This window comes from Mirounga leonina, unplaced genomic scaffold (assembly GCF_011800145.1).
Source record: "Mirounga leonina isolate KUSES-001 unplaced genomic scaffold, KU_Mleo_1.0 Mir_176, whole genome shotgun sequence".
Lineage (NCBI taxonomy): Eukaryota > Metazoa > Chordata > Mammalia > Carnivora > Phocidae > Mirounga > Mirounga leonina.
Genome location: NW_023270454.1, coordinates 3,272,026 through 3,295,380, shown reverse-complemented (window position 1 = coordinate 3,295,380; position 23,355 = coordinate 3,272,026). Strand labels below are relative to the sequence as shown.

General features: G+C 50.8%; 1 protein-coding gene across 8 annotated transcripts in view; it reads left to right on the top strand.

Annotated features, from left to right (window-relative positions):
• LOXL2 (lysyl oxidase like 2) overlaps positions 1 to 23,355 on the top strand; it is an 85,459-nt gene that overhangs the window by 22,185 nt on the left and 39,919 nt on the right. For all 8 annotated transcript variants that reach the window (XM_035022570.1, XM_035022569.1, XM_035022566.1 and 5 more), the window contains 2 exons: positions 4,629 to 5,032; positions 12,340 to 12,515. In XM_035022570.1, coding sequence (XP_034878461.1) covers positions 4,678 to 5,032; positions 12,340 to 12,515 — 531 coding nt within the window. In that variant the 5' untranslated portion in view covers positions 4,629 to 4,677. The remainder of the gene's footprint in view (positions 1 to 4,628; positions 5,033 to 12,339; positions 12,516 to 23,355) is intronic.

Sequence of the window (23,355 nt, the reverse complement as noted above, 5' to 3'; positions counted from 1 at the left end):
CAGCTGCACCCTGCCATTACCCAAATCTTCTAAAACAAGGATCTAACATGCGCCAGGCACCGGGCTAAGCCTGGGGGTCGTGTCCAGTGCCAGATCACCAGCGGCGCCCCCCAGACACACACGTGGGCAATGCGAGCAGAGAGGAGACACCCGCTCCCACGGAACTTGGCCCAGCCCACCCTGTCCTCACCTGGCCCTGGTTCCCGGAGAGGCCCCGGAGGCAGCGCCCCGCCCCCCGCCGCCCCCGTTTGGCTCCAGCGCGGCCGCCGCGGGCCCGGGGAGTCCAGGCACCCGGGTCAGCGCGCGTCCGCCCCCCCCCGCCCTCCGGGGACCCTGGTCACCCTAGTGCCGCGCCCCGCGCCCCCGCGGGCTCACGTGTGCGCCCACGCCGGGCCGAGGGCGGCCGCTGCCGGCCCCGGAAGACTTGGGCGGCCCGGGCCCCTAGTGGGCTGGGAGGGCGGCCCGACCGAGAGCCGCGCCCGCCCCGGGGAAGGAGCGCCCCGAGCCCGCAGGCCCGGGCCCGCCCTCCGCAGCTCGGACCTGGGCCTCCCGGCGCGCGGCTCCGTTCCCCCCGCGGCATCAGGGGCGCGGGGCGCCGCGGGCTGCCGGCGGTGGCCAGAAACGGGGACCACCCTGGACGGATCCCCCGTGGGCCGCCTCGCTCCAGGCAGCTGGGGTCTCTGAGGCCGAGGAAGGGCTGAACCCAAGCTCAGGTGCAGGGCGCTTGGGAGCGGCAGGCCAGGCCTCCAGGCTCGAAGAGGGGCAGCGTGAGGAGAGACCCAGGGCATGTTGCTCTGTGCCCACCCAGGCTTTGCTTTGGACGTTGGTTTTCACCTGACAGTTTTTTCCCTCCTGAGGGTCGTCTGGATGCCAATGAGAAAAATGGATTTTACAAAGCCACAAGGGAAGACGAACATTCAGTAGAAAAGGGGATAAAAAGCATGAAGAGAGAATTTCAAAAAAAAAAAAGGGGGGGGAAGGAGGGAGGTGAGAGAGAAAGAAAAGAAAGGGAGGGAGGGAGAGAGAAAGAAAAAAGGAGGGAAGGAAGAGAGAGAGAAAGGAAGAAGGAAAGAGAAAGAGGAAGGAAGGAAGAAAGGAAATGCAGGTGGCCAATAAGAATGGGGGCCGGGGGCACTCAACCTCACTAATAACAAAAGAAATGCTGGTTAAAACAAAAATACCCTTTTCCGCTTATCAGATGGAGAAAGGTTTGAAAACCTGGTCATGGCTAGAATTTTGAATTTGTGGGGAAATCTACATACTGCTGGCTGATGCACAAGTTGACAGTGTTTCTGGAGGGCAGTTAATACAGTTTTGCAAAAGTGTTGACTTTTTGCCACTCTTTGACCCAGCAATTTCACTTTTTGGAATTTATCCCAAGACTGTGCAGAGTTTTAGCTACAAGGATATTCATTTCCACAATGTTTATAGCAGTCAAAAATTTTGTGACAAGATTATCCAATTTTATGGTATATTGATAAAAATCTTGTAAAGAAAAGTCAAAGTGGCATAATATTTGCAATATACTGGTAATTGTGAAATGCAGTTTACACAGCAAGTATGTAGAAAATTATTCCAGTGTTTTAAAGTTTATACATATGTACAAAAAAAAGTCTGGAGGGATACATAGCACAGTGTTGGTAATGGTTCCCTCCATCAGTGATATTGCGAATTATTTTCTTCCTTTTACTTGTTTGCATTATCCAGGTTTTTATCACTAGTTTGCGTAACTTTTCCAGAAGAAAAAAGCATAAAAGTTAATTTTGAAAGAAGAGAGGAGCATCTGGGTCTAAAACTTTACAATCCCCCAGAGTAGGAAGCAGAAGTCTCCACAAAAGAAACAAAAAATTCAGGAGCACTTTTCTAGGAAAGATTTAGGAGGTGAACACTGGCCATTCCCACAGGTTGGAGAATCCAAGAAGACGGGTGCAACAGTGTGGAGATAGGCACATTTGTTGCACTGATGTGCAACTCCAGGGAAGTCCTTAATCGTTTCTGGTTCTTGAGTTTCTCCCTTGTAGAAGAATCATGATCCCTGCCTTCTCCCCAGCAGGCCTCGAGGTTTTAGTGAGGCATGGTTGATCAAGCCTGCGGGGGGGCAAACGTGCTCTGATGGGAATGGAGTGTGACCAGGGGAGGCGACGAGGCCTCCCTTCAGAGCCACACTGCTCATTTGCCAGGCTGTGCCTGAAAGGGGCTATTGCAGGAGCCCCCGTGACTTTCCGACCTTGCTCGTGAGTCACAGGATGACGATGGGTGGATCTCCAGTGAAACTGGGGGGCCTTCCACAGTCCTCGGGCCTGACCGACCCCCAAGCACTGGCATCTTTGCCCCGAGCCCACTACGGGGGACTGGGCACTGCCTGGCCGTCCTGACAGTTCTGGGCCATTATCTGGTCCTTCCTCAATGGTGAGGGGCCATGTACTGAATATGATTAGCCTAACCCTTTGTACATGGTTAAAATAGAAAGTATTTTACTTTTAGCTTCCACCTGCTGGTCCCGGTTTTGCTTCTGGGGCCCCACATCCCAAGACTGCTTCCTCTCCTGGGAAACACCTGCAGTCCTTTTGAGCTAGTATTCCCTCTCTCTGAACTATGGAAGGACCAGGACACATGACCTAAGTACTCATCTCTTGCTATAATCCTCACTGTGGAATTCTTAGTGGTAGTCTCCACCTGGGTATGGTGACCACAGTCTTGAGATTTTAAATTTTTCACTTAGGAAATGCTCCAGTAGTCCTTACCATGTGCCATTCATTCAATCTTCATGACACTTCTGTGAGCTAGATAGTATTATCCCCATGTTATAGATAGGAAACACAGAGGCACAGAGAAGTTAAGTATTTGCCTGAGGTTGCACAGAAGGTAAGGATCAGAATGAGGATTCAAACCCAAGCTGTCTAGCTCTAGAGTCTGTGCGCCCCCCCTACTCTGCTGTCCAGTCCTCCCTTGCCTGAGGACAGGCCACTCAGCCCCTCTCCTGTTTGCCTCCCCTCTGTGCTAAGAGCAGACTGGTCTCAGCCCCCTGCACCCCTCAGGGACAGATGCCGTGAAAAGGGACGGAACTGTCCCCAGGCCGTCACTGGCATCGGGACCGTCTGTCGCTGCTGCTTGCAGAAACCAAAGCTCAGCTAAGGACAGGCCCTGCATGAGGGCTTTTTAAGGAGACTTTGCCACTGACCTCCGCATTCAGCAGCCTCGCCCGTCAGGCGGTCCCGGGTACACAGTGTAATGAGGTCAGGGGTGTGGGTGTGTCTGAAGGCCTGGAGCCTGAGAGCAGAGCCCTAGGAGTGTGCAGAGAGAAGAGCAGCCCGTGTTAGTCAAACATGGTGTTCTTCCTGTGGTACTCTCTGTACCCGGAAGAGGCCATTTCTGTCCAGGTCAGTTAACGTCCCAAAGGAAGGAGGACACCACACACAGGAACGCCCAGAGAGTGCACACGGGACTCCTTCCATGCAGTGCTCTCAAGCTCCATACCTCCCCAGTGGCTCAGTCCCTGGAACCAGATCACCTTCTCGTTCAATAAACATGTCCGTGAACCTGTCATGTTTACTCTGGAGCAGCCAAAGAATGAGCTTCAAGTCCTGCCCTTGAGAAGTTTGTAACCTACCTGGGGACATGGAGGTGTCTGGAAAGGTTGAGAAGCATGTCTAGATGATGAGCCCACCTGGGAAGGAGAGAACCCCGGAGGCCTCTTCCGTAGGGATATGGCATGACGGAGGCGGGAACGGGCCTGGGCCCTGGGGATCCAGCTGTACAGAGGTGGGCAGGAAGATGGAGAATGTGCTGGATGCCTTCAGCTTGCCCTTTCCACCTGATGCCTTCCCTCCCCGCCATCCCCTGTGCCCCAGGAGGCCTACCCATACAGGCTTGGCTTTGGGCGGCAGGGTGGGCTTGCCCAGTAGGAGATAACCGGAAAGAGAGCAGGAGACCAGGAGAGAGGGAGAGAGGTCAGGTATTTTTTCCTCCTACTCCTGTGGCTGTGGTTTGGCCTTAAGACCCTTCCCTGAAGCCACAGCTCCAAACAGGCTTGGCCGTTCTGACACTGGCCACCACTCCTCCCGGCCCCTCAAGCTGGCGCGGGAACAGCTCTCCTCTGGTGCCAGCCCTGGGTATCATGCTGTCTTTCCTTCGTTCCCCTGAACTCTGCTCACATCTCTGCGGATGGGCTTTTTAAGAGCTCTGCTCAAGGGGTGCCTGGGGGGCTCAGTCCATTAAGCGTCTGCCTTCGGCTCAGGTCATAATCCCAGGGTCCTGGGATCGAGCCCCGCATCGGGCTCCCTGCTCAGTGGGACACCTGCTTCTCCCTCTCCCTCTGCTGCTCCCCCTGCTTGTGCTCACTCTCTCTCTCTCTCTGTCAAATAAAGAAATAAAATCTTAAAAAGAAGAACTCTGCTCAAATGAAGTGTGAATGTGCCCTTGTGCCTGCCAGGAGGCCCACTGAGAAAAAGCATTTCAGAGCTAGGGAAAGGTGGGTGGGCAGAAGAGGTAGGGATTCACACACCTGTCGGCTGGAGTCTCAGGTGGGAGAAGAGAGGAGGTCGGGGTCCAGAAGGTGAAGAGCTTTAAATACTAAGCTGGACGTTTTGTAGACCCCCCCGTCACCTGCATCCCTCCCTGTCTTCCAGGACGCTGCCCAGCGCCCCCTCGCTCGGGTCCTCCAGCCAGAGGCCGGGGATGGAGACGCGTGGAGGCTGGCGCCTCGGAGGCTGGCTGGCCCTGCTCTCGCTGCTGCCGTCACTGGGCCTGGCTCAGTACGAGGGCTGGCCCCACGACCCCGAGTACTTCCAGCAGCCGGCACCCGAGTACCCCCGGCCCCAGGTGCCGTCAGACGTGGTGAAGATCCAGCTGCGCCTGGCTGGCCAGAAGCGAAAGCACAGCGAGGGCCGGGTGGAGGTGTACTACAATGGCCAGTGGGGCACCGTGTGTGACGATGACTTCTCCATCCATGCGGCCCACGTCGTCTGCCGGGAGCTGGGATACGTGGAGGCCAAGGCCTGGACCGCGAGCTCCTCCTACGGCAAGGGGGAAGGTAAAGGCTCTGTGCTCTGGAACCGAGCGCTCGTGTCATTGGAAACCCCAGCAGGAGCGGTCCTGGTAAAGGAAGCTGCAGTTGCTGTCAAGTGTCAGGTCCCCATAATCCTGCCTCTGGACAGCCTCCTGGGTCTGGGCAGGAAGGTGGGAACAGACGGGTGCCGGGAAGGGGGCCAGGGTCCAGCCGTCCCGCTTTGCCGGGGGCTTTCCCGGTGTTAGCACAGGAAGTCTTGCGTCCTAGAAATGCCTCCTCCTGGCCCGAGCACACCGGTTGGTGACCCTCACTAAGGGCTGAAGTCCGTCTCTACACGGGGCCCCATGCACCCTGCCTGGGGGCCGCGTGAGCCAGGGGATGGGGTGCCTTTCTTCCAGTCGCCCCCTCCTCGAAGGGGTGCCTTTTGTTCTTTCGCACAAAGGCTCCCCATAGGCCAACGTTCCCTGACTCTCCCCAGTGTGCTGTTCATGTAGCCTTCACACTGTTAACACTAAGACGCTGTTCTGGGCTCATCCATCACAGGCACAGAGTTGCTCTGGGTTTTTCACTTTGGTTGGCCTACTCTTTCTTCCCTTGTCGAGTTCAAATCAATATATTTTTTTTTTAAAAAAGGTATTTTGGTAAAAGCTTTGAATGGAGTGGGGGGCAGGTGCTGGAGCCCAGAACCCTGAGCTCAGTCCTTGTGGGGGGTGGGGGAGCAATGCTAACCTGTAATACTCTGGGTTTAAGGTCTGGGCTAGAGTCTAGGACTCTAACTTTTGGAAGCCTCCCAAGTGATCGTATATGTAGCCAGGTTTGGGAGTCATTGAAATAGATCATTATTATGGTCCCTTCTAACCCTTGCTTTCTGTTATTCTAGAAATTATAGGGAAAAGGGAGCCAATCTCATATGTATCTTACCTCCATGCAGTTGAATATGCTCTGTGGGAGTGACCAGATCAAGAGACCACACTTAGAGTAAAATGTTCTCTGAAGCCTACTTGGGGGTCCCTAGCAGTGACGAGATTAAAGCAGCAAAGATGAATTAGCAAATGCTGGGCCATTTTTTGTTTGTTTTTTGGTTTGTTGTTTGTTTTTTTTGAGAGGGGGAGGCAGGGAGGGGCAGAGGGAGAGGAAGAGGGAGAATCCCAAGCAGCCTCTACACCCAGTGCGAAGCCCAACATGGGGCTCGATCCACAACCCCGAGATCTTGACCTGAGCCAAAATAAAGAGTTGGACGCCCAACCGACTGAGCCAGCCAGGCGCCCTGCAAATGCTGGGCTTTTAAAGCCCACTTCCTGTGTTCTTTACAAAACTCTGGACATGTCAGAACACCTGGGTGGCTTAATCGGTTAAGCATCTGACTCTTGATCTCAGCTCAAGTCTAGATCTCAGGTTTTGAGTTCAAACCCTGCGTTGAGCTCCATGCCCAGCACGGAGTCTGCTTTAAAATGAAAAACAGAAACCTCTGGACATGTCTCCACACTTCTACATCTCCATGTATTCTGCTGGCTGAGTGATCCAGGGGTAACATCCATCAGGTTTGTTTTCAATCCCAGGCTCTCAAGCCTAGGTATTTTATTTATTTATTTATTTTTTTTTTTTTTAAGATTTTATTTATTTATTTGAGACAGAGAGAATGAGAGACAGAGAGCATGAGAGGGGGAGGGTCAGAGGGAGAAGCAGACTCCCCGCCGAGCAGGGAGCCTGATGTGGGACTCGATCCCAGGACTCCAGGATCATGACCTGAGCCGAAGGCAGTCGCTCAACCAACTGAGCCACCCAGGCGCCCCAAGCCTAGGTATTTTATAACAAATACTTTCCAATGACTATGGGGTTTTTCCAGTTTATTTTATTTACCGCTTTATTTTATTTCTACTCAGACTTAAAGTCTACCTAACATCAAATTAGATGGGTGTGGTTTTTTTCCCATCCCAGTTCACCTGCACAAGTAGTGGGCATGGGGTGGCCGGGGAGGTGGGTTAACCTGGCTCAGACTTTGCCACCCAAGGAGGATGACGGGAGAAGAGTTCAAGGGAGCAGAGGGAGTGTGCAAGGGAGCAATTGAAACCATGGTCCCTGGAGTCTGGGTTGGGTAAGTAGGATGGTACTACGTAGGGGGCGACTTGTGTGGAGGGCTGCTGGGGTCACAGTCAAGGTGGAGATTGCAATACAAGAAAGAGCATGCTAGAAACATTTTTGGGGATGGGTGGAGATGCAGATGCATCTGAAGGGTTGAAATGGACATTGGGGAGGGGTGTCACTGCCGTTAATGACGAGGCCTAAGCTATGATCATGGGAGAGTGGCTGACGTAGGGCCAGGGAAAGATGCTGCAGAGAGAAGCTATAGTAACAAGAGGCCAAAGAGTCCTTGAAGGGTCATCTGGGTGGATATTGAAACCAGCAGGACTTAGGGAAGGAGAAATATCAAAGACAAAGGGAGAAACAAATGCTAAAAAAAATTGTCTCCCAGACTTTGAGGATTATGTTGTCTATATAAAGTGATACTTGGTTTTTGCATCATGAGAGGCCTTTTAAATACAAAGGTATTTGAATTCTTCAGCATCAGGTTAGGATTCTTTTTTTTTTTTTTTTTTTTAAGATTTTATTTATTTATTTGACAGAGAGAGCGAGAGAGCACAAGCAGGGGGAACAGTAGAGGGAGAGGGAGAAGCAGGCTCCCCGCCAAGCAGGGAGCCCGATGCGGGACTCGATCCCAGGACCCTGAGATCATGACCTGAGCTGAAGGCAGATGCTTAACCATCTGAGCCACCCAGGCGCCCCTCAGGTTAGGATTCTTAGCACTGGGTACATGTTGGGCCCTCCGTAAGTATTAGCTGATTAATTCATTTTGATTGAGGAGAATACTGAGAATACCTGGCAGGCAGTCCTTGGCATAGGGACCAGAGACCAGTGCCCTGGGCTGTGTGCCCGTGGAAGGAGTTTAACCTGCAGGTCAGCTCCGTGCGTGCCCTGGGAACACCACAGCGAGCACTTACTGTATCACCTGTGCCCCTGACGCGCAGGCTGTAGTAATGAAGCCCCAGGAGAGCACCCGAGCCTCCCGGGTTTTCCAGCCTGGACTGTCAAGAGTTCTTTTCCCCTAAAGTGTCTCTGAGCTCAGGGAACTCATGGACCCCTTCAGAGGGTTCTAGAGGGGACAGCTGCTCTATTTCTCACCCTCTGGTTGGGTCTCACAGAAACCTGACCAGAGATGATTGCTCTCCTTTGCTTGTCTTCAGACCTGAGCTCAGATCTGATCCTTCCCCAGCGCCCCTGCACTGCCCCTCACCCCCCATTGTTCAGATCAGAGCGACAAAGCCAGCAGATGACCACAGTGGGGCCCCAGAGGTTCTAACTTGGACAGTTGTCCTGACCACTCAGGGAACACTCCGGCATTCAGATTTTCATTTGTGATCTCTATCTTCCAAATTGTTTATGGATTGGTTTATACATTTCTCCTTTCGTCAGGAGAAGCATTTCTTAGAGTGAATGAACGGACAGTAGAAATGAGGTTTGGCCTCTGATTGGCTGGCTTTTCGTGTCCAAAGTTAGAGCCGCATCTACAATCCAAGTGCCGCTTTCCTAGTAGCTCTGAGATGGCGTCTACCGAACTGTGCCCGGCCCACCGTGCATCCCTGCAGGCAGAGCCAAAGCTGGCTGCTTTACAATCAGAATATTCTAGATGATAGGACGCATACAGGGAAGAATATTGTCATGAAATGAAGCTAAATTAGTATATTGTGCCCGGTGATGCTATCTTGGGCTATGTAGAAATTTACACTTCCACCATCTACGATAAAATACCTGGGGAGGGGGCATCTGGGTGGCTTAGTCGGTTAAGCGTCTGCCTTCGGCTCAGGTCATGATCCCGGGGTCCTGGGGTCGAACCCCACGTCAGGCTCCCTGCTCAGCAGGGGAGTCTACTTCTCCTTCTCTCTCTGCCCCTGCTCGTGTGCTCTCTCTCTCTCTCTCACTCACTCTCTCCCTCAAATAAATGAATAAAACCTTAAAAAAACAATAGTGAGAATCTGTCAAGAGTAGGATCATTGGCAGTGAGCTAAAGCTACTTAAGAAAACAGCTCTTTGGTGGAAGTTAGTTCACTTAGCATCCAGGGAGCTGATTTCCAAATGTTCCTTATCAAAGAGTAAAGCAGGCCAGAGAGAGTCATGGTTCCTTCAGCTGCACGCTGTCCTGCTTCCCCTCCCCTTAGCTGGGGTGGTTTCTCTCATTGCAGATGGAATAAGGGCCCCGCCTCTTTTCACCATCTCTGTCCCTTCAGCAGTTTTGCCACAGAATGTTCCAAAGAAGAGGCCCCGCTGCAAATGTGGAGGGTCTTTTTCGTTGCTAGTACTTAGTAAGACAAACATTGGTTTGTTGTCCAAGCAGCAATCGATTAGGGACCATATGTTTCCGAGGAGCTTGACGACTGGGAAGCGAGGCCAAATTGAGAAACCAGTTGGAAACCCTCAGGCCAGATGTTTTCACTCAGCTTGTTGTTCCCCACAGTACGTCTGAGGCGCTCTGGTTTGAGCCCTAACCAGCCATCAGTCACAGCAGACGCATCTCAGCAGGGCCCTGGAGTCAGGGACTAGCCCCACGTCCTCCCTGACCTCGAAGAACCTCAGATTCTCCTTGGTTTTCTCATCTCTACAATGGGAGTGTTTGTATCTGCGTTTTCCTTGCATCGTGGAAACAGCGGGATTCCATGTTTTTCTGATGAGTTGGAAGGAGGAAGGGAAAGGGGCTTGAACATGTACTAGGCACATACATTATCTCATCGAATCTCCATGGTGACCTGTTTCTTGGGGATCCTTGTTTTCACCTTAGAAATGGGAAACAGGCTTGGTTAAGTAGCTGGTCAAGTTACTTGGTGCCCAGGCCCAAGGCAGAGAGTCTGAGCCCCGGTTATCTGGCTCCATTATCCTGTCAAGTCCTGCCTAGAGCCATGAGCAAAAGGAGACGTTTGATTTTGTTTCCTTTCATTTTGCAGGGGCACTTACAAAGATAAAGTTTGAAAGCCCTTTAGCACTTTATTTTTTTTTTTTTAAGACTTTATTTTTTTGAGAAAGAGAGCAAGCACGAGCCTGGGGGAGGGGCAGAGGGAGGGAGAGAAGCAGGCTCTCCACCGAGCAGGGAGGCCGATGCGGGGCTCCATCCCAGGACCCTGGGATCATGACCTGAGCCGAAGGCAGATGCTTAACTGAGCTGCCCAGGCGCCCCGCCCTTTAGCACTTTAAAAAAATTGATTTTTAATGGTGGTGAAATACACATAACATAAACTATGCCATCTTCACCATTTTTCAATGTGCTATTAGTAGTGTTAGTACATTCATATTGTTATACAACCAATTGTCATGCTCCCCCTCCCAGCCCCTGATAACCTCCGTTCAACTTTCTGTCTTTATGAACTTGACTACTCCAAGTACCTCATCTAAGCAGAATTATACAGTTTTTGTCATTTTGTGACTGGCTTATTTCACTGAGCACAATGTCCTGAAGTTTCACCCATGTTGCAGCCTGTGTTAGAATTTCCTTCCTTTTTAAGACTGAGTAATAGTCTCGGGGTATGTGTATACCACAGTTTGTCAATAGACACTTGGGTTGCTTCCAACTTTTGGCTATTGTGAAGAATGCTGTAATGCACGTGGGTGTGCAAATATCTCTTTGACACCCTGCTTTCCGTTCTTCCGGGTGTATACCCAGAAGTGGGGATTGCTGGATTGTGTGGTAACCCCATTTTTATTTTTTAAACATTTATTTATTTATTTATTTATTTATTTATTATTTTTTTTTTATTTAAAGATTTTATTTATCTATTTGAGACAGAGAATGAGAGACAGAGAGCATGAGAGGGAGGAGGGTCAGAGGGAGAAGCAGACTCCCCGCTGAGCAGGGAGCCCGATGCGGGACTCGATCCCGGGACTCCAGGATCATGACCTGAGCCGAAGGCAGTCGCTCAACCAACTGAGCCACCCAGGCGCCCAAAACATTTATTTATTGAAGTATAGTTGGCACACGTTACATTAGTTTCAGGTGTGATTCGAAAAGCATCGTGATTCGAAAAGCCCGTACGTTATGCTGTGCTCACCACGAGCGTGGCTACCATCTGTCACCACACAACGCTATTACAGTACCATCAACTATATTCCCTGTGCTGTACCTTTTATGCCCGTGACCTCTTCACTCCATTACTGGAAGCCTGTGTCTCCCACTTTTCATTTCTTGAGGAACCGCCATACTGTTTTCCATAGTGGCTGCACCATTTTACATTCCTGCTGACCATTAGTGCACAAGGGCTCCAGTTCTCTCAACTTTGTCAACACTTGGTATTTTCTGCCCTTTCGACAGTAGCCATTCTAATGGGTGTGAGGTGGCATCTCGTTGTGACAAACCCTCTAGCACTTTGCATGTTGAATTTTCTACTGAGTGCAAATCAGGTGGAGACACAGGAGGCAAGCAGAATTGCACAGGGTCTCCCAGCCCTGCCCTCACCTGACTTCTGGAACATGAGGGGGCAACTCTGTGGGTTAGTGTAGCAGGGCCATCTCTGAATCAGTGGCTGGGAAACATCAGGAAGAGAGAAGAGCACTGAATGGACCAGGCTCTGGGCTCTGGGGGTGGCCTTGCAGGATGAGCCGCCCTCTGAGCCAGAGCTGTGTGTCTGGGAAGTGGGAATGACTATCCCTGAGGCGTGGGGAGGTCAGGGGAGGTGATACATATGAAAAATGCCTTAAAAACTCCAAACCCTGGGTTGCAAAATAGCTTACACTTTCCCTGAGGGGTCAGAGTTCAGCCTCCGCTGCAGATGGAAGGTGAGTCTGGCCTGCAGCATGGTCAGTCTAACTAAAATTGCCATCGTCATCACTGTTACCTTGTTTGAGTAACGATGGGCCAACCACAAACAGGCACGTGCCCTGTATTATCTCTAATCTGTACACAGCCCTGCACTTGAGGTGTCTGACATGAAAGAGGGGCTTGGACCAAAGTCATATAGCTAAGTGGCTCTGTCAGAATGAAACCCAGCTTAGTATCCAAAATCTCTGCCCGTTCTACTAACCACGTGACATCTGGGCTCAAATCTGGTTTCTGTCCAAATCACATTCAATCTGGCACATCCCCCAATCGCATCAGCTGCCTACTCTGGAAAGGGAACCCAGATGCCCTAGAATGATATCCAGTCTCTCAAACATACTAAAAATCAATTGATGACCACAATAACTGCCAAAATTAGAGAAGAATTCTCTCTCTATAGATGACATTGGCGCCCCCAAAGACTCAAGCCAACTTTGACGCAGTGCTTGGTCTCTCTCTTCTCTGCTTCCTTCAGGGCCCATCTGGTTGGACAATATCTACTGCACCGGCAAGGAGGCCACCCTCGCGGCCTGCTCCTCCAATGGCTGGGGTGTCACCGACTGCAAGCACACAGAAGACGTGGGTGTGGTGTGCAGTGACAAAAGGATTCCTGGTTTCAAATTCGACAGTTCGTTGGTCAACCACATAGAGGCAAGTCCTGTGTTCTTGATGACTCCCACAATGAATATTTTCCTTCTTCCATGTAACTCAGTTCTCACCTACTGATTCCAGGAAGAGTGTGTGAATGCTAACGAGGGGACCCAAGTCAACCTGATTTGGGGCAGGGGGACTGAGGGGAGGATTTCTGGAGAAGGGGAGACCACCAGTGTGGAAAGGGCATTCATTCCAGACACAAAGAATGGCTTGGGTGAAGGCATAGAGACATGACGGGGTAAGTAGATCAGTACTGCCCAAGACTACAAGGTGAATGTGGGAGTAATGTGAAAGGAAGCTACAGAGGGTGGGCACAAAAGCCCCTCTGTGCTCTGCCCAGGAGCTTGCGGTTTGGGCTGGAAAAATGTACTAGTTATCAATTGCCGTGTAACAAATTACCCCCCAAATTTTGCAGCTTCAAACAATAGCCTTCATGATCTCACTTAGTTTCTGAGGGTCAGGAGTCCAGGAGCAACTTAGCTGGTTGACTATGATCACGTTCTTTCATGAGGTCACCTGGGGCTGGGGGCCCTGTCCCAAGCTGACTCATGTGGCTGTTGGTCAGCTTTAGTTCCTGGCCATCAGCTGGAGCCCTCTGGTCCTCTGCACACAAGCTCTCTCTAGCCTGCCTGAGTGTCCTTAAGACATGGCTGTCGTCCTTCTCCAGAGTGAGTGACTCGAGAGAGAAAGGGAGCAAAACATGGAGGCCACAGCCTTTCATAACCCAATCTTGGAAGCAATAGACCATCATTTCTGCTATATTCTGTTGGTCACATAGACCAACCATATACAGTGTGGGAGGAGATTACCCAAGGGTGTGAATGCAGAAGGTGGAGACCATCGGGGGCCATCTCGGAGGCTGGCTATCAAAGGACCATTGTTTCCAAATCTAGCTGGGGATCAGAATCACTTTTAAAAGCACATACTAGGGCCTCGCCCCAGACCTCCTGAATCAGAATTACCCCCAGGGGACCAGACTAGTTTTGAAAGTGCTCTCAGATGATTCTCATGTTGCCAGCCTGACCCAAGTCAGCATTTGGAAATGCCCAAAGGGCTTGTGACCCTTCTACATTTATGGCTACGTTTCAGAGTCAGATTTTCAATAAGTTCCCCACCCAAACAACAGAAAGGAACAAACATTTATGGCACTGCTTTACATACAAGATATGTGGGGCTTAGGGTAGCCGGAGTAGGCAGCCTCCTCAAGGACACGTTGGATGTCACCCCCAAGGCACTGTGAGATCTGCCATGAAGCCAAGCCAAAAGGCCTTCACTGTGCTTTAGCCCCCAGCTGACCTCAGAACCAGTGCTGAAGAAAGGCAACTTGAATTGCCCTATTTGGGCTCCAGAGGAAGTTCTCCCCAGACTGTAGTCTTTACATTTTCCTCTCATGACTCACACTGTCCCACTCTTTTCTCATATGTTCCTAGAGCACACTGAGTATGCTGGGAACTTGTCCAAGCCTGCATTATAGCAGGGAAAAGGATTTCCAGCTTTCTCTCAGCTGGCGGGATCAGACTGCTTCTAGCTGACACTCGTCAAATGCTGCTGTTTTATCTGGGAGAAGTAGAAGAGATTGTCAAGGAGCTAATGTGCGTTAGTGTTCCAGTTATTGATGACAGCTTCGCTTTACAGTAAAGTCTGTGATTTGGAGGATGGGGTTGTCCAGCCCAGTCTCACACGTTCCATCTCTGCTCCTTATGACCTCATATGGGATCATTAGCACCCACTTTCTGATGAGATTGGAAGCTCCTGGGGGGTAGGGGCCTATCTAATGCACCATTGTATCCAGTAGAAATAGTGCTAGGTACCTGATAGGAACAGTGTCTCCAACCCCTAAATTTTCTTCTTAGGAATGCATACCACAGATCGTCATCCCCATAGGTGAAGAATCTCCCAGAATCAAATATCAAATTAAACAGTGATAAGAAGCACATAGAAGCAAATCATTCCTTTACAGCATTGCCCTGCTTAATAGAAAAGTGACCTTATTTGTAACATCTTTAATGGGCCTCTGTTCAGCTTAGAACCTCAGGATAATACAGTTGGATTGTCAAGTGAAGATCCAGGTTTCCAGGTATAAGAAAGTCATTGATGGTTTGAATAAAAAGAAGGTTGACCACCATGTCAGTGGGTTTTTGGGGATGGGAGAATGAAAAGACTTCATCCACCATTAGAAAAAATGATTCTGGGAAAAGGGCATGGCACTTTAACAGAAAAGTGTTTATTGAATCTGGCTCCTAGAAAAAGCAGACCCTTGATTGGGTAGAATAGGCAGAGAAATGACCCCCCCCCCCCCAAATATAGTAAGAAGTACATTTTTATTCTGGAAGTGCTAAGAGTCCACCATAAAAGCTGAGTACTGTCTTTATTCTGGACCTTTGTTGGGTGTCCGCTGTACACACAGTGTGGTCTGGGAAAGAAAACATGGCCCTCATAACCTGAGAAGATGAGATGCATGCCTTTGGAAAGCTTGACAATCACTCCAAGGCAAGGAGCCTAGACCCTAAATGAATTTACGGTAACCCAGCGAGGACTACTGGGGTGGGGTGGGGGTGAGTGGTTTGAAGGGTGGGATGACTCCCACCGCCTCCCACGCTTTGCAGCTTCCTAGAAGGCCTCCCTCTTGCTGTCGTATAGTCAGGGTGGTTGCCATGAGCCACACTGGGAGTGTTCTTGTCCAGCCACAGACACAGGAAACTTTGAACTGATGAGCGGTCCCCTGGAACCTCTTCCCTTCGGTGTCAGCTGAATGTAGGTCATGAAAGGGCCCACATCTCAGGATGTCTGAGGAGAAACTTTGAGAGTTGCCACTCCATCTAGGACTTTGTGGCTAAAGCTCATGCTTACTGTCAGAGCTGGCCTGATGGGTGGGGAGCTGCCCAGACCACCTATAGGGATATTTGTGGGATGTTGAGAAGTTTCTCCGAAATACCTCATGTAATAGCCTGTGTCGGTAGCTGAAGTCATGGAATCGTCCCTCTTGGCTACAGAAATGTCCTCTATTAGATGTTTGTGGATGAGAGGAAGAGATGTAGGCTGGTGGACGTGCAGTTAGGTGGGGCCACAGTGCGATGACTAATGGTGCCGGGGAAGACTGCAGGTTAATCCGAGAACACAGCAGATGGTCTTGAACCGTAGTTCCTGGGGCCCAGCTCTGCCTCTCTAACAGCAGACGTTCACATGGAGATTAAAGTGGGCCCTGATAAAAGTTGTAGGGGACACAAAACTAGAAGGGATTGCTGGACTATAACATTATTGAACAAGGTTCAGAAAAACCTCAGTAAGTGGAGATAATAGGCCCAAACCATAATATATTAGGGATGAATAGAAGGTCCTATATCAAGGTTCATGGAAAAAAAAAAAAAAATCAGCCATAGAGTGAAAGCCAGGGAGAGTGACTGAAAAGCATTGATTATATCTTTAAAATCCCTGAAGGGGATTGGTTGACTAAAAGCTGTGTATAAGCCAAAGCTGTGATATGGTGGTAAAAAAAAGCAAAAACAAAAAAACCCCAAAACATGAATGTGCACTGATGCACTGAGGGAAGAATTCTTCCCCTAAACTCTTTGTTTTTAGATCAAGAACTGAGCGCAGGGTTCTTGGCCTCAAGATCTGGGGCCATCTCTTAGCTAGGTCACCCAGAGGAGGGACCAGCAGGACAGAGACAGGTCTGGAAACCATATCCTATGAGGAAATGAAGATATGGGGACAAGAAGAGAGAGAGGAGGGGAGCCGTGTGGGTTCTCTAAATATCTACAGTGTTACCATGGAGAAGATGTGTGATTTATTCTAACCCAGAACCAAGATGGGTAAGAAGGTAATGGGAGGAGATTTCAGCCCATTGTGGAAACTCTGTAACACTTAGGTCTGCCCCACGGTGCAAGCGGCAGTGTTCACAGCAAGCTCCCGTCACAAGAGTCATGCAAGCAGGAATGGGATGACCTCCTGCCAGGAATGTGCAGCCAGATTCCTACCCTGGGAAGGAAGCAGGATGAGGCGATTGCCAAGTTCCAAGATCCCTCCTTACTCTGCATTTACGAGAACACCCCCATCCCACGCAGGGGGCCCCCACAGCTGGCTGTCGGCAGTGCACACCATTGTGTGACTCGGCATGTCTCTCTCATACGCGCACATGCGCGCGCACGGGACGGATGCCCGCTGGTGTGCGTGCCCTATACCCTGGCCCTCTCCCTGCCTCTTCTCTGGGCCTGCCCAACCTTAGCCTTGAACGCAGGAGCAGACTTTTTGCCCTTATTCTTCCACATCCAAGTGTGAGCACTAAGGCCCTCCCTCGACATCCCCAGTCTGGGGTCCATAAATTCAAAAGTGGCCAAGAGTGGAGTGTGATCAAAAGGAGGTATCAGTTAATGCTTTCTCTGTGGCTTATGACCCCAGGTGCAAATGAGGGGCCTAATGAATGTGATGAGGACACCTCCCCCACCCTCCCATCCCATCTCTTCCCACCCTACTCTGACGAGTATGGCCAGGAGCTCTCACATCCATCCTCACTGAATCCTGGAGATTGGGGGCAGGTCACAGACCATTTGAGGTGACCCTCATAGGCTTGTGCCTTCTCCAGAGCACACTGGAATTCCCCAAGCAGAGAGTGGAAGAAAACCGAGCATCGGTCTAGACCAAGTTCATCCCACTTTGGAATGCCAGAGGCATGAGTCACTAAGCCCTGGGGCCTGGCTGATGAATTTCACTCAATGAGCTAACTGTGCTTCCAGTGGACTCCTCCATCTGCTTGGGGCATCCCCGGGGGCTCTTTGGCGCGTCATGAATTGCGATCTAAAGAAGGGAAGCAGCGCATCTCCTTCATATGAATGGCCCCACCAAGGGAGAGTTCACAGGTTTGGACCCTGAGCTACCTGTTGGCCAGCAGCCAGAACACTGGGCATGTCCATTCTCTTCATTAAGATGAGCTGGTTGAATTCTGTCCCTTCCAGCTAGGACAGTCGGGAAGCCAGAGTGGCAATGGTTTCTCCAACAAAATGACACAGCATGCACTCATCATTTACAAGGGAGTTTTAAATGTGAAAACTCAGATGCTTTCTGTCAAAGTGCTTAGCAGACTATAAAGTGCTGCAGTAGGTTAACCCTACCAATCTACCAACCTTGGTTCACGGCATCCAGAAAATTCACCAGGGAGAGTCTCAGTTCTCTGGTTTTCTGACACAGACTGTATAGTTACATCTTGCTCTGGAGCCTCTCTTAGACCCCAGAGTTGAAGGCAGGACCCCTGAGTTCCGGTCTGGCGGAGCCTGAGATTTGCAGCTGTGTGTCCGGAGTGTGTAACCCTTCCTGGGTCTCTGGACTGTAAAATAGCATTCTCATAAGGCAAATGAGTCGGAGGCCAGTCCTCAAAACCTTCTCAAAAAGAGGCAAGCAGGACCACAGCATGCAATGCAAAATACTGTTGTTTCCAAGCAAACGGATCTTTTTTAAACCTAGGAAACAGAGCCCCCACCAAACCTCCCAGGATTTCAGAGGCTCTTAACTTGAGAGGCTTTGCTTCCTGTCTGTGGCAGTGAACAAGTTGGAAAAAGCATTAGATAAGAAGAGATTACAAATCCAGATGCCCTCCTGAGTAGACCTCTCCACACTGGCTGTTTTGCACATTGCTAAGTCATGTGCTCATAGAAGGGCTCAAGGCTGGAGCCATGTGTTGTGAGATCAGGGAACATACAGATCTTTTCCTTTTCTTCACCCCCTCACACCACCTTCTTCTATACCCATTTTTTAAAGGCTTTTTGGCAAAGGCAGTTAGGTTACCAGAAATGATCGGAAACCGCCGGGCTGTGAGATTTAGTTGGGGCCCATCCCTCAAGTGGCCCCCAAGCCTCAGTTTCTCCTTGTGACAGGAGGCAGCCCTGAGGTCTGGAGAGACCACCAGGGGGACAATGAGGCCAGAGCTGGGAGAATCTGGGATCCCTACCCTCCACACTCTCACATCCTTCTGGAAGGGCACGGAGACCTGAAAAAGCGCTTTCTTCTCTCAACCACAGGAACTGAGGCTGGTGTGAATTCTTAAAATTCCAGGAGTCCAGGTTTGTATTAGTCACCCTCAGCTTCCAGGATGCTTCAAGGTTTCCCTCTCAGCAGCAGCCTTATCTCGCCAGCATCTGGGACCTCTAGGAAGGTCTGAGAACTTCCCAGCCAAAAGTGTCCCCCTGCCCCCATATCCCCCCAAGCAAAGAGTGGGTTCAACAGGTTGCACTGGGTGGTTTAGGAAAGAAAGGGCGTCTGTTCTCATCTGCAATTTCGAAGGTGGGAGTCCCTCCAAGCCTAAATACAGTCCTGCTTCCCCTGATGTCTGCAGGAGAGCTAGATGGCCTCCCTCTGTGGCAGGAGGAGAAATGGTGGCAAGTGGGCTGTTTGAGCCGGGTGCTCCAGCAAGGGCGTGAAGACCTGTGTGGAAGCCCACAGCCTCTGAATCCCTAGTCTCGCCGACCCGTTGAATAGGACCATCAGCCATAGCTGTGCAGGGTTCGTCTCATAGCTCACAGGGAGTTTGGGCAAAAGGATGTATGTGTAAGATCCTGTCTGGTGTTAACATTCCATGATTCTGTTTGTTGAGTCTCTGTGTGGTCAGGGCTTGCCAGCCATCACAAGGAACACAAGTTCCAGAGTGACCTGTTTTCCCAACTGAAAAAAGGTCATAGCATCTGAAAAGCAAAAGGGCATTTATGCGGGTAACAGAACAAGATATTTGAAATTGGGCACATCCTGACAAACCTGAGAACCTGGTTCCTGGCCAGGGTGTTGTTCACACAACTCTTTGAAAAGTACAAATCCGATTATAATTGTGTGTGAGGTGAAATAAGTAAATAAGCAACATTGTACTCAGCTGTTAGATGAAATAAGTAAGTTGCATTACCATGTATCCTAGATGAAATAAATGGACAGCATATGGACTCAAAGTTCGAAAGAGTGACTTGGATGGGAAATTTGTGGCAGTTTGGCAAGGGAGAGAAGAGAGAATGTGGAAGGTTAGATATGGAAGGGATGCAAGATGGGAGAAGTGAGCAGGAGACTCTCATTGCCCTGGCTGGGGGATCCGTTCTGGAGGACGGTCCACTCATGTGGCTAGGGTGGGGCTGCAGTGGACTGGAGGAGTTCGAATGAGTCACTTCAACCAGGCCGGAGGGGTCAGTGCCCCAAATCCACCCCCACTCCATCCCCATGAGGCTGTTGCTGAGTTAGCTGTATGGTGGATGTGGTCATGCATTCACATTTTAATCGAGCACAGGATGCGATGCAGGGCACTGGGAATAAAGAGACTGATGAAGTAGACAGCCTTGCCTTCCTGGAGATTACCATCTAGTAGTGAAGGACAGTTCCACAAATTGTGCCTTTGTTACCATGGTGATAATTACCCTGAGAAAACAGTAGGTATCCCAGCTGGGAGTCTGGCCCGGGACTTGGCTGGTCTGTGGCCTCAGCGCCCCCCTGCTGGGTTGGAGGGACAGGTTGCAGGAGCACGTGTCCTGCCAGCTTCCTGCAGAGAGCAGGGCTCACTTGTTCTCCAAAGAAGCAGTCTCTCTTACCTACCCCAGCGCCCTCAGGTTGGAAAATGCAATACAGAGCCTCCGATTTTCCAGCAGCCTTATAAGGCTCTTGGTTTATAGGAGGAGGGCCCTGACGGACAGCTGGGCTTTTCCTCTGGTGGCTCAGAATGACCTCAGCTTTCCACACCACCCCCACCCAACTGGTGTCCGTCACATGGAGCGGAGGAGCAGCAATCACGGCGATGTCTTCTCTCTTCCCCTTCATCCATCTGACCCAGTGGAAGTCCCTGAATGTTACTTCTTACTTAGGCTCCTTACTCCCTGAATTCCCAATTTGATCATCAAAAGGAGGTAATTACAGGGGCGCCTGGGTGGCTCAGCTGGTTAAGTGTCTGCCTTCGGCTCAGGTCATGATCCCGGGGTCCTGGGATCAAGCCCCACATCGGGGGGCTCAGCAGGGAGGTTGCTTCTCCCTCTCCCTCTGCCTGCCGCTCCCCCTGCTTGTGCTCGCTCTCTCTCTGTCGAATAAATAAACAAATAAGATCTTAAAAAAAAAAGAGGTAACTACACTGTGGCCAGATTCTTCGATTACGACTTGCCTCATGCTGTTTACAGATGATACCCACTTAGCTAAACCATCTAGATGTGTGCTGAGGGTCAGATCAGCTTTTAATTCAGCTCAGTAACTCCCTTAGCATCAGATTGTGAGAGGCAAGGGAGGGTGTCAATAGCCCCGAGGAGAAGGGAGCGCACGGAGAGAGCATAGACCTTCTGCTTGTCCATCCGTAAGTCATACAAGTAGTACTTATGCTGTGAAGAGAAGCAAGTACTGCCTAGTTTATTTTGCATTAAACAAAGAATAAAGGGAGTCTTTATTACAGTTTTGGCTTGGGAGCTCAGTGTTCAGCTAAGACGAATTCCTGTAATCGGATTTTTAAAAATTATTATTGGTTCATTCCAAAAATATTTGAAGACCCACTCTGTGTCATGTCTGGCACTAGGGGCCGTGGGTAAGACAGAAATGAATAAGGTTCCGTCCTGCCCTCAGGAACTCACAATCCTGAGGTGGCAAAAACACATTGGAAGGATAAATAATCAGAGTACAAGGTGGTCAGGCTAAGTCAAGGACTAACTGAGCGACTCAGAAAACAGATGCACGGGGAATAAAGAAATCCAATCTCTGTGGACCAGATATTTGGGGAAGGGGGCTCCGTGGAGGAGATGGTGCTGTTTCCTGTCAGGAGTGACAGCAAGAGACTGGTGTGTCGGGTTGGCCTGTGTGTCCCTGGCCTCACACGGTGCCAGGAACACTCAGCAGACACGGTTCAAACGCGTGAATGACATTGTCCCTGTAGGGACTGTAGGTCATAGGACTCAGAGAGAAGGAAAGGAGAATTGCAGGGAGGTTCAGTGCTGGGCTTTAAGGAGTGATGTCCTGGCAGTGAGAGAAGAAGGTTGCTGGCTAGAAAAAGGGAAGGGAGGGCATGGTGTGGATCAGACCAGGGAGCCTAAGGCCTGGGGAGCCATGGGAAGGTTTGGAACAAGACATGACTACATAGTGGGTGAGGTGGTGTGAGAGGTGGACCAGATCAGCGAGTCCTCCACCCCGGGGAGACACTCAGCCTGTGTGAAATGACAGAGTCCCAGTCATTTCACTCCCACGGTTCCCATTGCCACCTGACTGGCAGATGGAGATAGGAATGGGGCAGTGACGGAAGGCTAGACGAGGTGTCGCTGGGTGGCCGGGCGGTAGGCGTGAGGAGGGGAAGGTGCAGAACGCAGGTGAGGCTTGTGGTCTGCAAGCTAGAAGGGCGGGAGCCTGACTCGGTGAGCGGAGGAAAGGTTAAGGGTATCTTGGATGTGTTTGGTTTGAGGTGCTGAGGAAGGTGCCGAGCTGGTGGTTGGGAAAATGGATCTCGGTCTGGAAGGCCAGGTTTTGAAACGGCTGAATAAAGGCAGCTGAGGGCTTAGGGAGCAAGATGCAGGAAGCCCTTAGCAGTAGACGGATGGGGCCTGCTAAGCAGACAGAGGTGGTGTGGAACCAGCCGCGCATTCTTGTTGGGGTGACTGCGTACTCGTGCAGCTCACCACTGCCGTCCTCCCTCCTCGACACCTCTCCTGGGACGCCTTCTCAGGTGGGAGGGCCTGGGCTGATATTCAAGGACAGCTTCTAAAGCAGAGGGAAGGAAGATAATTGGGCTAAGGTGGGGCCGTTACAAACATGCCTCCCGGGATGGGGGGCTTTGCACCCAGTGTCGAGCTTTCAAATTGTGAAGTATGTCTTTATAGGCTTGCTTGCCTTGCCTTGCCTTGCCTTGCCTCCCCCTGTATCTTTACCTGATGCAATCTTCAACTAGACTTTCAAAATTTGTGATTTTTCCTCATTGGCGACAGCCCCAGACTGTCACACTGTGGAATTTTTGCAAGTCATTCACACATGCTGCAAATGTGAAATGTCATGCAGACACAAGACTGGGAGTCCTGCCCTGGTGCTCCTGCACCAGCCTTTCTTTCCACCAGCCTCCTGGCTGAAGCAAGGCAGGCCCTCACCTCCCTGCACCTTGATTTGCCCTTTTGGAAGCGGCTGATCATCACTCTCAGGGCTCGAGCCCTGCCGGGGATGAGATGAGTTCTGAGTAGGACAAGTCTAGAAGGTTCTGTGAATTCCTTGGAGGAAGGCCTTGTTGGAGATCTGGGTGAACTGTTATCTCTGGCAAGAGAGACAGCATTCAGACTTTAATTTTAATTTGAAAATGTGCCAGATGCATTACCAGCTTCTGGGCTGTTGGTCTTAATGTATAACCAGCAAGTCTAGAGAGCCCCTTGTGAGAAAAGAAAGAAAAATGTGTCTGTGTTTCAGTGTTTCACATCTTCTCTTTTTTGGAGTTGAACTTCTGAGGAAAAAAAAAATCTAACCCTTGTGGTTATGGAAGAGATTCCACAGCAGTGAAGTAAGGAGGGAAGTTCTGTGTGTCTGTGTGTGTTTTCCTGCACAGAAGTCTCTAGGCGGCCTATGGGAGCTCGTTAGCTAGCAGGGAGCCCTGAATGCGTGCCACGAAGGTTTCCCTGCTGCCCCCTGGCCCGAGTCCAAGAGCAGCTGGGAAGCAGTTCTCCCCTCACGTACATTCTGGTCTGACTCAGGGCTCCTCCCACCGGAGCACAGGATGGACTTCAAACGTGCAGGCCCCAAAGGGACCACCCAGAAGGCCGAGCCTCTGCCCCTGCCCCGTGTGGGTCAACTCAGTACCTCGCCCTGGACAGGGCATGAGTGGGAGGGCATCCTGGCTGGACAGGGGCGCAGGCACTCAGGTTGCCAGGATCCT